This window comes from Mirounga leonina, unplaced genomic scaffold, assembly GCF_011800145.1.
Source record: "Mirounga leonina isolate KUSES-001 unplaced genomic scaffold, KU_Mleo_1.0 Mir_175, whole genome shotgun sequence".
In the NCBI taxonomy this organism is placed as follows: Eukaryota; Metazoa; Chordata; class Mammalia; order Carnivora; family Phocidae; genus Mirounga; species Mirounga leonina.
The window spans coordinates 6,154,012-6,169,076 of NW_023270453.1; the positions used below are offsets into that span (position 1 = coordinate 6,154,012).

General features: G+C 39.9%; 1 protein-coding gene across 8 annotated transcripts in view; it reads right to left on the reverse strand.

Annotated features, from left to right (window-relative positions):
* The window catches only part of PTER (phosphotriesterase related), a 71,906-nt gene that overhangs the window by 46,773 nt on the left and 10,068 nt on the right, over positions 1 to 15,065 (reverse strand). For 2 of the 8 annotated variants that reach the window (XM_035021553.1, XM_035021546.1), the window contains exon 1: positions 4,403 to 5,036. The exons of 5 other annotated variants lie outside the window; for them this stretch is intronic. In XM_035021553.1, the coding sequence (XP_034877444.1) occupies positions 4,403 to 4,480 (78 nt within the window). In that variant the 5' untranslated portion in view covers positions 4,481 to 5,036. Of the gene's footprint in view, positions 1 to 4,397; positions 5,037 to 15,065 lie in introns of those variants that run through there. One more of the 8 variants, XM_035021548.1, reaches the window with a different exon arrangement.

A 15,065-nucleotide genomic window follows, 5' to 3' on the forward strand; every position in this document is an offset into this window, starting at 1 on the left:
TGTAATGTATGGTGACTAACATAACATCATTAGTTTTTGATGTAGTGTTCCACGATTCATTGTTTTTGTATAACACCCAGTGCTCCATGCAGTACGTGCCCTCCTTAATACCCATCACTGGGCTAACCCATCCCCCACTCCCCTCCCCTCTAGAACCCCCAGTTTGTTTCTCAGAGTCCATAGTCTCTCATGGTTCGTCTCCCCCTCCGATTTTCCCCCCCTTCATTTTTCCCTTCCTTCTCCTAATGTCCTCCATGCTATTCCTTATGTTCCACAAATAAGTGAAACCTTATGATAATTGACTTTCTCTGCTTGACTTATTTCACTTAGCATAATCTCCTCCAGTCCCATCCATGTTGATGCAAAAGTTGGCCAACCCGAAGACTTATGGGACATAATAAAATGGTTGTTTGAAACCTGTGGTTTGGGCTGGCTTGTTACACAACAGTAGATAACTAAATATACAGAGACCAACATCAAGTAATAAGTTATATTAAAAGACTTGATTAAGATTTCAAATTAGAAAATAAAGTATTATAAAAATAAGTCATCATTTAAAAAATAAGTCATAGTTATAAACATGTCCTAATTCTAGAACAATTGAATGTTGGATTTTGGGGTGACAAAATTTTGTGATATGACATTACTTGACTTTTGCACCCCAGTGGTGTAAAAGGTTATTTTTGCAAAAATGTTTCTGAAGGCTTTATCATTTTTTACCAAGGTCCTCTATTATAGAGCAGCTGTTATGCAACTTATTCTTTTGTGAAGCACTTATCCTGATGTACTATCTGTGTCAGTTTCTCCTCTTGTGTTAAGGGTCTAACTCTGTCACATCCTCATGGGGCTTTGTAGGTAGCTTTAGCTTTGCTCCAATATCACTTTCATCAACTTCATGACAACTGCATCTTTTTTTTTTTAAGGTTTTCAGTTTTACTTTGCAATCTACTTGCATCATATTTCTTGATATTTACCAATATTTACAACCACCAGACAGACATGAAGAAAAAGATGCTGAGATGCAAGGCAGGCACAGAAATTCACATGGGGAAATAGCAATGCTTGAATGGAAACTGGTTGTCGAATGGTCAGTTCCTAAGAGCACAGCTGTGGTTTATCTGAGTAACCTGTTCACTGGGGGAAGGGACTCTCGTAGTGAGTATATCACGCAAGGTGATCAAAAGTGTGTTCCAGCACATGTCACATTGTACCACATTGATCTGGTAAGGGATCTGTCTCTATGTTCTGTGTGTGTGTGTGTGTGTGCACATGTCCCTTGTGCTTACATAGTATCTAGCATTTGGTTTTCATCTGTGAACCTGAACTGAACTGCGTAGAGAGAACGAAAGTAATTCGTTTATGCCTTATTTAAGAATGAGGGGCGCCTGGGTGGCTCAGTCGTTAAGCGTCTGCCTTTGGCTCAGGTCATGATCCCAGGGTCCTGGGATCGAGTCCCACATCGGGCTCCCTGCTCAGCGGGAGGCCTGCTTCTCCCTCTCCCACTCCCCCTGCTTGTGTTCCCTCTCTCGCTGTCTCTCTCTGTCAAATAGATAAATAAAATCTTAAAAATAAAATAAAGTATTTTTAGTGATAAATGAAGAAAGCAGTGGCTACATACATAAAATTCTCATGTCTACAAACTAAAACTAAAGCATGATGTATTTTTTAAAAATAATTTTCAGAAGGTGCAACATAATGGAAAACTGCCCAGATTTCAAATAGCTGTCCAAACATCCAAGGATCAACTAATTGGGATATTTATTTGGAATTACTGCTGCTACATAAGCCCCCAAACATGGTGGGGAAGAGGGATGCTTGATTTTAGTTTTGTGTGAAGGGTGCTAAATAATAAAAACATTTAAAATGGATGCCACATTTAAGGAACTTAACTTGCAACACTGTAAACATCAAACAACCATTTGAAATTTCTCATGAATAGAAATCTAGCTTTACGCTTCAGGGAAAAAAAAGCTTTCCCCTTTAAATGGCAAGTTAGTCCTAAAAGTGTCCAAAAGTCACATTGTGGGGATAGGACAGAAAGTACCACCTGGGAGGCAGTTAAAACAAATCTGACCAACCAGTGCACTGTCTGGTTTGTGAAAAATCAGATAGATCATAGTGAGGGGTGATTCAGTGACCAGCCGAGACACAACACTGGCCAAAGTGCAAATTCACTCCACTTTTCTGAAAAGCAGTTTAACAGTATGTATCTAGAGTCTCAAAATGTTACTTTGCTGCTGGGGATCTGTCTTAAGGAAATATTTAGAGACATGTAAAATTTTTGCACAACGATTTTTACGCACAAAGATTTCATTATGGCATTATTGGGACTAGCAACCAAAATATCTCAGGGTATGGGAATGTTTACATGTATAATGGAACATTATGCAAGCGTTCAAGTTCTACTTTCAAAGACTAATGACACAGGAAAATGCTCTTATTATAACTTCTGAAAAAGCAAAATATGAAACCGTATTATAGGTACTATAAATTTTATAGAGAGCGCATTTATCTACATATAGATAGAGCTTAACTCAAAATACTAAAATGTTATGTGTGTCTTTGGGTGGTAGAAGGAGCCAAAACAGATGATTTTTTTCTTTGTTACAATTTAATGTATTTTCCAGGGCAAGTTTCTGGGGGGTTTTTTATGCTTATCTATTTTCATTTATAACCAGTAAAAGGGAGTAAAATGGGAAAAGATCAATGATACCAGTATAAACTTATCCAAGGCTTATACTAATGCCACATGTAAAATAATAGAATATATATTTTGAATCCTCCAACTAAAACACGCAGACAGGCAAAGGCTTATGAACTCAAGAGCTATTTCAAATTCTTTATTATCACAGAGTTGCTAATTTCCAGTCATGCCTAGAATTGATAGGTTTGTGTGCAAATATTTCTGATCAAATTACGTCTTTGCAGTGACTCTGGTCCACTTTGATTAAATTCAAGCTGTTTCACCAAGTCCTTAATGGACTGATCTTTGCTAGTTGAAGTCCTGGAGCCCAATGAGAATTTTAGAAAAGGTTCAGCACTCCTAGTAATTCTTATCGAAGTCCAGTCACACAAGGACCCAAATCCCACTATTGAATACACTCTTGTGTGAGGTTAGGCGTGCAGATGGAGGATTGCCAAGGAGACATTTTGTAGGAAAATGTCAGAAATTATGAAATGTGGGTCGTCGTTTATAAGTGAAAAAGTGGGATCAAATGAAATAAGGTTTAGGTAAAGATAAACCATGCAAGGACAAAACCATAAAAAGAACCTTTTTAAAAGAAGGTTAACAAGCTCTGGCAGGTTAGGAGAAAGACAATCAGAAAAGATGAAATAGCATTATTATAGATTCAATAAATATTTATTGGCCATCCATTAAGTGTAAGACCCTGTGCTCTCAATAAGAGAGAACCCCACCCTCACTTGGAGGCTGCCAATCAACAGTGATGCCTTCACTAAGCTGACTATGCATCAGGTGCCACGCGAAGCACTTAAAATCTCTTATCTCAGGTTCTCACTAAAACGCTGCCGGGTTGATATATAGGAGGAAGGTGAGGCCAAGAAAAGTGAAGACACTTAAAGTCATAGAGCTGAAAAGTTGCGATTTGAACCAGTCTGCTTAGAGAATGCCAAATATCGATCATGATATTTGAACAGCACTTCCTAGAGAGTTCTGTTAGAATTAATCAGATGAGTTTAGCCTATGATTACAATGATAGCAACCCTAAATGGATGATTACTACATGCCAAGCATACGTAGTCCTAGGCAGAATTTAGAGGTCTGCTTGTCTACATTCTCTCCAACACTACATCTATCCAACTATCTAGGTAAAAAAACCCAAAACAACAACAAAAACAACAACAACAAAAACCTAGGGGTCATCCCAGATTCCCACCTCACCCACAGGGACTTGGTTTCTAAATGCCGTAAACACCACCACTTTACCAGCTCCTTCCTGCCTCCTGTCCTCTTTATCCTCAAAGCCACACCTGAGTGCAACCACCACCAACCTCTCTCAGGGGGATCACGGTAAGAACTTCTAACCTGGTCTTCATGCCAGTCAGCTCTGCCTTCATTAAGCCACTTTCTTTATGTCTTTTTGTCTTTTTCTTTTTTTAAGATTTTTATTTATTTGCGAGAGAGCACAGAGGAAGAGAGAGAGAGAGTGAGCGAGCACACGAGCAGGGGGAGGATCAGGGGCAGAAGGAAAGGCAGGCTCCCCGCTGAGCAGGGAGCCCGACGTGGGGCTCGATCCCAGGACCCTGGGATCATGACCGGAGCCAAAGGCAGATGCCTAACCAACTGAGCCACCCAGGCGCCCCCAGAGTGTTCTTTCTAAAACACAGATTCAAATAAGTCTCCCCCGGAGTCATCCTTCCAATCTTTAGAAACAAACCTGACCCTGCAACCTGGAAGATCCCTCCGAAGCCACTCTGCTCTGGCCGTGTTCAGCCGCCTGCCCTTCTCTGGGCTCAGCATGTTCACTTCTTGAGGTCTTTCAATGTGCCTCCGCCTCTTTTTCCTGAGCTTATAAACCCAACCCACTAAACCCTTTTCCTGTCCTGGCTAACTTCTGCTAGGCACTGGCGGGGCGGGGGCGGGGGGCGCTTTTGGCATCATGAGAAACTTTTCCTGATGTTCTTCCTTGTTGCCCAAGCAGTCTGGGTCACATGCCGATTCTAGGTTCTCTTCTAGCCCTCAGACTTTTACTTTGAAACTCACTTCCCATATTAATGGTTCATGTCCCTCCCTCAACTCTGACCTCCTTGAGGGCAGAGTCCATGACTCCTCTGCCAGTCCTCAGCCATCCACCGTGCCTGGCCCAGGGTTAGTACTTAATTAACATTCATATGCTTGCCTTCTTCAGCAAAGCATTTGAGGGAACTCGCACAAAAGACACACAGAGTGAAGAAAAAAAATATTAAAGCCGGAGCAAGGAAATTATAAATCGAAGTAGAATAAGGACCAGAAAGGAGGAGCAGGTTAACAGTTGTTGGCAAAGGGCTAAACAAATTGTCCTGGGATATTTATTTATTTTATTTTTATTATTATTATTTTTAAAGATTTTATTTATTTATTTGAGACAGAATGAGAGGGAGAGAGAGCTCATGAGAGGGGGGAGGGTCAGAGGGAGAAGCAGACCCCCCGCCGAGCAGGGAGCCCGATGTGGGACTCGATCCTGGGACTCCAGAATCATGACCTGAGCCGAAGGCAGCCGCTTAACCGACTGAGCCACCCAGGCGCCCCTATTTTATTATTTTTTTAAAAAAATATTTTATTTATTTATTTGACAGAGAGAGAGAGAGAGAGAGCAGGAACACAAGCAGGAGGAGTGAGAGAGGGAGAAGCAGGCTTCCCGCTGAGCAGGGACCCCCCCCCCCCCATGCGGAGCTGGATCCCAGGACCTTGGGATCATGACCTGAGCCGAAGGCAGACGCTTGACGACTGAGCCACCCAGGCGCCCCTGTCCTGGGATATTTATTTAATCAATTTCTGACTACAGATAATTCTGAGATCATAGCTCACCCCTTTTAGGGCCCATCACATTATTTCCCTAAATCAAAACAGCTAAGAGGTATTATCAAAAAGCATGGAAAATGGTTTCCCGAAGGTTTTGGGGCTTGGGATTTTGAAGCCATGTTTGTTTTTTACAGCTTTCCCTTTATTTTTGCACGCCAAGCTCTCAGAAGATAGGGAACATGCCATTTTCACATATTCTTCTGTACCCAGCCCAGTACTACATAGGAATACATAAGTTTGTTTGTTTGTTTGTTTGTTTGTTTAACTTTCCTTACTAATAAGGGCAAGATTCTTTTTTTTCTTAAGACTTTTTTTTTTTTTGAAGTAATCTCTACATCCAGTGTAAGGCTCGAACTTACAACCCAGAGATCAAGAGTTGCACGCTCCACCGACTGAGCCAGCAAGATTCTTGAGCACATAAATACAACAGCAAGCAATTTTATCTTAAAGGACATTTCCTATTTCAACTGGTAGAAGCCAATTATAAATCAGAAAACTAAGAGCACTTGGTAAAATTAGCGCAGGTGATTCATGGCAGTAGCTCTTTACAAGGAGTAAAACTGGATGATGACTCGTAAGGCTAATTTTTCGAATATATCGACTCTCCACACTAATTTCTTTTTAAGGCAGTTTAATTTTAAAACACTTTTCCTTGAATTACAGAGAGCTTTTCAGTTGCATGAGTCAATATATATCTACAAGGTGTTTCCCACAAAATCACCTCAGGTCCTTTATTTTGAGGATCACACAGTAGACTCGTTTAGACCTGCCTTTCGCCACGCTGCTTGGCTAATTCAGAGTTACGAAGAATCAGTGCTGTGTATGTGCTTTCACGTTGTCAGGCCTCGCCTGGTTGGTGTAAAAAAAGGATATGCAGGACAGGGGCTGAGAGCCACTGCAAGGAGAGCGAGCCTGACTCTGGCCCACCTTGTCTTGGTCTAGTGACTTCCAGAACATGACCCGCTGTATGAGAAAGGCCATGCCATGCTTGATGAAAAGGAGAGGCATAGGTATGATGAGCTTCTATTTTGATAACTTCTCCAATTCCACCCCCACACATGGACAAGTTGGTACCAACTGAGCGACATGAGCAACTGGCAAGAAGTAGAGGCTCAGTTAAGTGTCTGTTCAGCCGATGAACAGTTTTTGTTCTATCCACCTCCAACTCCACACTGATGAAATGCAAGTTCAGCCAAAAGCACTCTAATATCTTCATGAGCATCGTGGCCTCTTTACAGGCTTGTGACCAGCCATTGTTATTCTCCTTGAAATACTAAGAAGAGCCACTTTTATAGGTTTGAGGGGAGAGCCTGGACTTTAAATTCTCAGAGCCTAGGAAGGTAACATAAAGATATTTACTTTCCAGGCACCCGGAAATTTCACCTGAGGACATTTCATTTCAATGTGGCAAATATTTGCTAAGGATCTAGTAAGTCCAAAGGAGGATACTATGAGAAACAAAGATGAAAAAGGAATAATCTTTTCACAGGAAGCTAAAGAGCTCCCAACACGGTGCCTGGCACATGGTAAGCATTCAATGGGGGGGTTGATATTTTTTATATATTGATGGGACACCTATGATATTAAAGTGAATGCAGTAATGTTGGAAAAGAGGTACAAAGCAAATGTTCTGGGAAGATGCATCTGGATGACATTCACTGGTACTGGAGGAGCTGGGAGGGCTTTCTGGAGGAGGTAGCATTTAGGCAAGGCTGCAGAAAGATTTTTACAAGGAAGCATCCCGGTGGCATGAGCGACGAAGGGCCTGTTTTGGGATTTGTAAGCAGTCTGTAGAGGCTCATACACAGGATGCATGGCAGGTCCACAGTGAAAGCACGATGCATGCACTGGGCCCAGAAGAAGAGACCTGTGTTAGGATGGTAATTAAATGGGCAGTGTGAGGATAGGCTGAATGCTGGAGACAGGAGGCCAGGGGAGGAGTTAGGAAACTAAAGCAATTTTCATTGTTCCTTGGGGATTTTAAGAGCCAGAGAACTACATTTCAGGGCAAAGGAAGCTTGGAAGAACACTCTCCCCTCCCCCCCCCCCCCCCCCCCCGCAACTTACAAAAGTATTACCATGGTAGCAGTGTAAAGTACTCTTCATAATCATACTATAAAACAAAATGTTGAAAAAAAAGTAAAGTCTTAAAAGTGGACTACAAACAGCATGACTTGAGTAATTTTCGACCTCTCAAAATGTTTTATTGGTGGGAAAACATTAAATCAAAATATTTGCAATTAGGAAGTTCACAGTAATTGAACTCTGCACACTCAAAGCCACATGATGACCACGATTAATATAACATCGTAGGAAGGTCTTCATAAAACTCTGTATTGAAGCCCTAGCTTTCTATATTGCTGGTTTCATTACCTTCAAGAGATTATGGAATATCAAAAGTATTATCTACAATAATAATGCGGTGTGTTTCTCTGAAGAGCTATAGGCACTGTACATACTTTAATTAAATCTCCTAATGTCCTTGCGAAGTTGGCAAGGGATCCGCAGAAGGTGAGTCATCGAAAAGTATCCAACTAGAAGACTGGACCAGAGGACCTACTTTTAGATGAAACCCACTTTTATTACTATTGTTCCCATCTCACCAATGAGGAAATGGAATTATTATTCAGAGAAGGAAGATGAGCTATCCTCCATTTTCACTAAAGGCAAAATACACTGCTGTAGGCTCTGTAAGCATTTGCTGGGAGACCTTTAAAAATAGTACAAGAACCATGACCTCTGAGGTTTCTCCTTTGAGAGCCAACCAACATTTATTAATCAATACCTAAAATGTGCACCAAAGAGAATGAATATACATTGCCCCTTACTTTCTTTCAAAACAGCACAAGACAAGGATCCCAATTTATCATGACATATAATCTCTTAGCTTTAATGGACTGGTTGACCAGTAGTTCAGCTAAGTTCTTTCCATAGCTCCCTTCTCTATATCCCCAAGCTTCCCCAGGCAACAACAGAAAGAAGAGTGGGCACTGGTCTTTAGGAGGTAATACTGGGAGTAGAGCTGGTTGGGTTGAAGACACAGTACAAATTGCAGGGCTAGAAAAAATTGAAAAGAGTAGAAAACAGAGCAAGTGCTGACTCTTGGTTCTACCCTTAGGATAGTGGTATAGAATCAAAACTCAAGGGGCACCTGGGTGGCTCAGTCGTTAAGCGTCTGCCTTCAGCTCAGGTCATGATCCCAGGGTCCTGGGATCGAGCCCCGCATCGGGCTCCCTGCTCCGCGGGAAGCCTGCTTCTCCCTCTCCTATTCCCCCTGCTTGTATTCCCTCTCTCGCTGTGTCTCTCTCTGTCAAATAAATAAATAAAATCTTTATAAAAAAAAAAAAAGAATCAAAACTCAAGAGGGTGAAAAACAAACGTGCATGTAGTTATCATATAGGATCTTGTTTATAAACCAACTCCACTTCTAATAAAGGAAATGAAAGGGCTCATGCCACTTTACCAGAACATGATGCCACTGTCTCAATCTAACCACTTGCTGGCATCCCAGAAAATGCAGTCATGGCTCCAAAACAGAAATCCCAGTTTGGAAAAAAAAATTCATGAAAAAGGTAAATGCTGTTGTTTTAGGCAATAATTTCGTATCACTGGGGTCTTAAAAACAAATGAAAATATGAATAATGAAATCCTATGGCAATATTTGGTTGTAAGATGGTTGTATTGATCCAGACTATGCTTAAAATTGTTTGGTTTCGGGCGCCTGGGTGGCTCAGTTGGTTAAGCGACTGCCTTCGGCTCAGGTCATGATCCTGGAGTCCCGGGATTGAGTCCCGCATCGGGCTCCCTGCTCGGCGGGGAGTCTGCTTCTCCCTCTGACCCTCTGCCCTCTCATGCTCTCTGTCTCTCATTCTCTCTCTCTCAAATAAATAAATAAAAAATCTTTAAAAAAAATTCTTTGGTTTCTCATAAAAATGAAAAGGCAAAATCAAAAATTTTGATGAGAACTTGTGGACTCTCAAGTTGGGGGAAAATATCTCTAAAAGACAGCCTTTTTAAATGGAACTAGGGAAGAAGGCAAGATGACAAATTTTGCCTAGTCCTAAAAAATTGTGGCACCTGACACAGAAACCTCTTTTTTGGGAAGACTAGTATTCGATGTACTAAAAATAGAATAATAAATGGCTCATTTCTACTCCGGAAAGCAGATTTACTACAATGGGATCAAGGGCAAATCTAATAACTTCATGGGTCATAGAGCAATAATCTCTCCTTCCCAATCTTTGAAATGGCGGGGGGAAAAAAATGCCCTAGTGGAATTCTCTAGATTAAAAGACTCACCAAATTAGGAAAATTCTCTATAGCCAAACAACACATTTTTAATTAACTAATCCCTAGTCACATATCTGTATTTAAATATAAAGGGAATGTAATTGCTTATGTATTTTCCCCGTAAAAATAAGGTGCCCTAAAAGATTTAGAAAGGTTTGTCTAGTGCTATATTTTTGAAGTTTATTTTATTTTTTATTTTATTTTTATCTTTATTTTAGAGAGAGAGTACATGCATGCGCATGAGTGGGGTTGGGGGACAGAGGGAGAGAGAGAATCTTAAGCAGGCTCCACACCCAGTGGGGAGCCCAATGAGGTGCTCGATCTCATGACCTTGAGATCATGACCTGAGCCAAAATCAAGAGTCCTGCGCTTAACCAAGTGACCCACCCAGGCACCCCAATACTATATTTTAATTTGGCATCTCAATCATTACTGTCACCCGTTTCCTAAGAATTCACAGAAAGCATGTCTTTTAAATATTATCCAACACAAGTATTTATCTATGTATTTACTTACAATTATGCAAGCAAAAGTTTCCTTTTACTGCAGTTCTGACCTATTTTAACAATACTGCCAGTGTACCAAAGGGCTATAATCTTAATCTCCTTTTGATAGATTTATATTTGTAGCTTTAATAATTTCAATAAGTTCTCTAAATAAAAAAAGACATTTTTAAGTCAAATTACAAATCTGCTAAAACACATCAAATTATGAAATGCGTCTAAATAAGGTACAGGTTTTTTTGTTTTTCTTTTCTTTTGTTTCGTTTTTTAGTAGGCTCCATGCCCACTGAGGAGCCCAACACCAGGCTTGAATTCACGACCCTTAGATTGAGACCTGAGCCGAGATCAACAGTCAGACACTTAACAGACTGAGCCACCAAGGTGCCCCTAAATAAGGTACAGTTTTGAATTTAGATAGTAGCTTTAAAGTAAAATCAATAATTTATTAAATATTATAACAAATATTTTTAATTAACATATATAAATTTCAGTTAATGTTAAATGCTATTTGATCTCAGAATTTTTGAGCAGGAAGAGACCATGGAGATCACCAAATTTGATGACTTCATTTTTAGGTGCAAACACTAATGCTTGATCTTTTGAAGGCAGACAGCCCAGACTAGAACCAGTCTCCCAACTTGTCAGGCAAATATTTCTTTTCTTTAACCATGCAGATATTTACTATAAACATCACATAACATTATCCTGTGTCCCTTAGTGTGGAAGTACTATTCAGAGGTAACATCACTCATCGGCCTAAGGAAGAAGCTACAATTATCTAGGACCGGAAAATCCTATCCCACCTCCACTGCTGATTGGATGACATCAAGCAAGCCATTTAATTGCACAGCAGCCTTCCTCTTCCTAATTATAAAAATAAGGGCTCCAGTAATTTAGACTTCCCTGCTTAAATTGGTTGTTGCAATAAGTAGTAATAAAAATAACTCTAAAGCATACAGCATATCTAAGTGCAAACGAAATACTTAATAGCGAAAACTCATCTTCACTATATTTAAACCAAGGAGTAATAACCACTTTTAGTCGTAATTAGGAGGGGGATATATTAGCTGTTGTGTGTCCTTATAACATCTGAACAAGCTAATGCAAGGGTATATCTAACAAGTTCAGTAGCTCCTAGTTTTTCGTAATCTCTATGTTGACCTAAGCCAGATAGTAATTATTAGTTGAGAATAAACGAGAAATCTTTGACTTCTGAAATGCACCACTTTCCTAACAGAGAGAAGTGTTAACGAACTACCTATATGTTGCTAACAGAATCAGAAAGTTTTACTATAGAATCATCCTGTAACTGATATATGCAGAGTATAAACCCTACCAAATACTATTCCCTAACAGTAAAATATCCTTTCCTGGGTAACACGTAAAATCATCCAGCCTGAGCTGACCTTTAAAAGACAAACAAAAACTTATCAACCAGATTCTCTTGGATAAAAAATAGATCTTGCAACTGGGAGGGATAGAAAGAATGAATAAGTAGGCTTTGAAAAGCATTGTATAACACAAATTTTTGTAGAAGAAAATGTATCTACTTTGCATAGAGAATAATTGGAAAGAAAATACCCAAAGATACTAATATGTGTCATTTCTAGGGGATGGAATTTTAAAACATTTTTTTTCTTTTCTCCTTCATGTTCTGTTTTAGAACATGAATTAATTTTGTTGTATTTTTTTAAGAGGTTACTTTTAATGGAAAAAAAAAAGTGCTGGAGTCTCTTGTGTGGAGGCAGTCAGGGACTATCATGCCCACTTCAAGAATGACACAGGAAGGCTTGCAATGTGAAGTGGTGGTCTTGCTAGAAAACTGGTGGGATCCGCGGTCCTCGTGTCCTGATAGTGGTTTTGGGTAATGAGAGCCAGCACACACGGAGAAAGTCTGGGGAGGCCACTTTGCTGTGAGCTTCCCACACCCAGGAAGGACTGAAGGGCAGAGTTGGGAATGGTTTCTCGCCATCCTCAGCTCTTACCTGGCATGCATCCTTTAGCCACGATTTCCATTTTCTGGATGGTAGGTCTCCGTCTTAGATTTAAACAAGCATTGCTTTCGGTGTTTAATTACAATTTAATGGAAATACTACTCGCATTCAAATTAGCTTTTAGTTTTCGCATCACGAGTGTGCATGCAAGTTATTGTGTCATTATAATCTCATGTTATAATGGCTTCATAATGCAAGTCCCTACAGGGTTGAATTAGTAGTTTCCTATGGTAATCGCCCATCACTATAATATCATAATCACATAAGCACAGTCCCCACATGCTTCCACTGCAATCATTTTGACATTGTAAGAGCATTTTAATAGTATTAGCATAGATTCTCCAGAGAAATCATCTCATTGTCACTGCATTACCATGTAAGATTAATTGTGGTATGAAAGCCTAAAAAAAAAAATAAGATGATGCTCAGCAATAAAGCATTTCACTTTTCCAAAGGTCACTGAATTTTGCACTAAGGTTTGTGACACAACCCTTCATTGAAGAGACGCCCTTCCACACCACGGACATTTTTTTGTTGTTGTTTTGGTCTGTTTTGCTTCTTGTTTGTTTGCTTAGGACTCAAACTAACAGTCATCAGTTAGTTTGTGCTAGAGAAAGAAACAGCCGTAGTCCCTGTCCTCAAGGAGTTCACAATTTAATCAGGTTTGCAACAAGTTATATACAGCATATAGGTCAGTGCAGTTAATACCGTTGGGATTAGCAAAATACTTGGAAGTAACTGGCATGAAGCAGATGTGAGAGCAAACCACACAAGGTGTTCCTGCAACTGTGCGGCAGAAATGGAGCGCACGTTATCAGGGTTCACAAGAGTCTGGCAGGCGTCTTCGTCTTCACTGAGCCTGCGCAGGAGGGCCACCTTAGGCACCAGTCGTGGACACGGACGCAGCCCCAGCCCCAGCCCCAGCCCCAGCCCACGGAGCAAGCAGAAAGCACGGGTGACGGACAGGAAGCGCCTGGTCAGCACGCATGTCTCCCGCTTTGAGGGGGAGAGTGGAAGCCCGACCTTGTTGTTTATGGCTCAGAGAGTAAGCACAGACCATCTACCGAAGCATCGGATCGAGGGCCAGCAAATTGCAACACAATGAGGGTAAAGGTTGCTCTCTAAGTGCTCAAAACGACTTTTACCAACAAGCTCTGGAGCAATATAAACTTATTACATAAACAAAATTAGCTGTCCTTCCTTTAGAAGTTATTTTTAACTTCTTAGGTAAAGTCTATGGCACCTGCTACCCTATTCTTCCTTGAGTTCTTGTTCAGGCATCCTATGTAATTAAACTCTTCTGACTCATTCTTCACAGTGACATCTGCCATTATGAAGTGATATCAAAATTTACTTTTATTGCCTTTGATTACCAGTGTTTATTATTTGCTTTGTCATTAGACATAAAGAGGAAAAGTCAAGAATCAAGGATGGGATGTTTAAATCCAAATGTCCTCCCCCTAAGAAGAAAAATTTTATTTATTTTGCAAAATATATCTTGAGACTGCTTAGAAAAATGTCCTTGTTTTCCTCTCTCATTCAAATGTATTAAAGGCAACAGAAAACAGTCCTGATAATGTTCAATAGGGCAGAGTTGGGAATGGTTTAACCCATTTCTGTGTGGCAGAAATGAAGCGCACGTTATCAGGGTTATCAGATTAATAGGGTTAATCTTTTATTTGATACAAACAATAGTCAGTAGCTATTTAATATCTGGAGTGCCACCAAACATTAATGCTGAACTGCTATATTTCAAAAATGGAAGAATGCACACAGATGGGACAACAGAATGCTCTTATGAACACGTCACTATTTCCCTGATAGGGCGAAATGCTACAACTTCACCAATAGCATAAAGGTTTCAAAAAGTTGATATGACCAAAGTGGGTCTTTAGGCCAACTTAGCACGTGAGCCTCAGTTTTCTCCCAGTAAAACAAAGGAGTTAAACAAGGTGATCGCCAAAGTTCTTTCCAGATACAAATTCCATGATTCTAGGCAAGAAGGCAGTAAATGACCTCTAACCGACCTTTGCAGTGGCTCCCCATGAGTACAACTTGTTTAGACATTAGATAAATGGGGATATTAAGGTAGGAGAAAATCAGGCAGAACGTTTCTATACAAGAAACGAGAAACCTATTGATACTGTTCTAATTCTTTTTCTGAACCATTCTCGAACAAACTATATGACAGTATTTACTTTATTATAAACTTCAGATTATTACTAACAGATGAATGAAATAAAAATACCTCATAACCCATATTATGACTTTCTTTATTATTGCTCTCTATACTGCTTATGACTAAAATAGAGGCTAGTATACAATAATCCCGGCTCTATTAGCCCTCAAATAAATGATGCTGAGTGTCTAAGCAAATGAAAACTCCCAGCTATTTCCCAAAGAACAGCTAAAATGATCCATTATGTGCATATATGTATATATATATTTATACACATATATATCCAGTGTTCACTGTCTAATTATCAGCGTGCAAGTACAGAGACTATTCTGAAAATTGTTTTGTGCCAACTTTACAGCCAAGAATCATTTTATGTCTTAGTGGACAGTGAGGTAAGTAAAAAAAAAGTCAGTCATATGCTTGTTTTTTTGTCAGTGTTTTGAGAAGGTGTGATATATATCCCACTGGTGATTCAGACCAATTTTAGGTGATATATGGGCATTTAAGATGTCTTAAACACATATTTGTTTATTTTAATGTGTTTTAGAATAAAAGTAATAAATGTTGCAAGCCTCTGA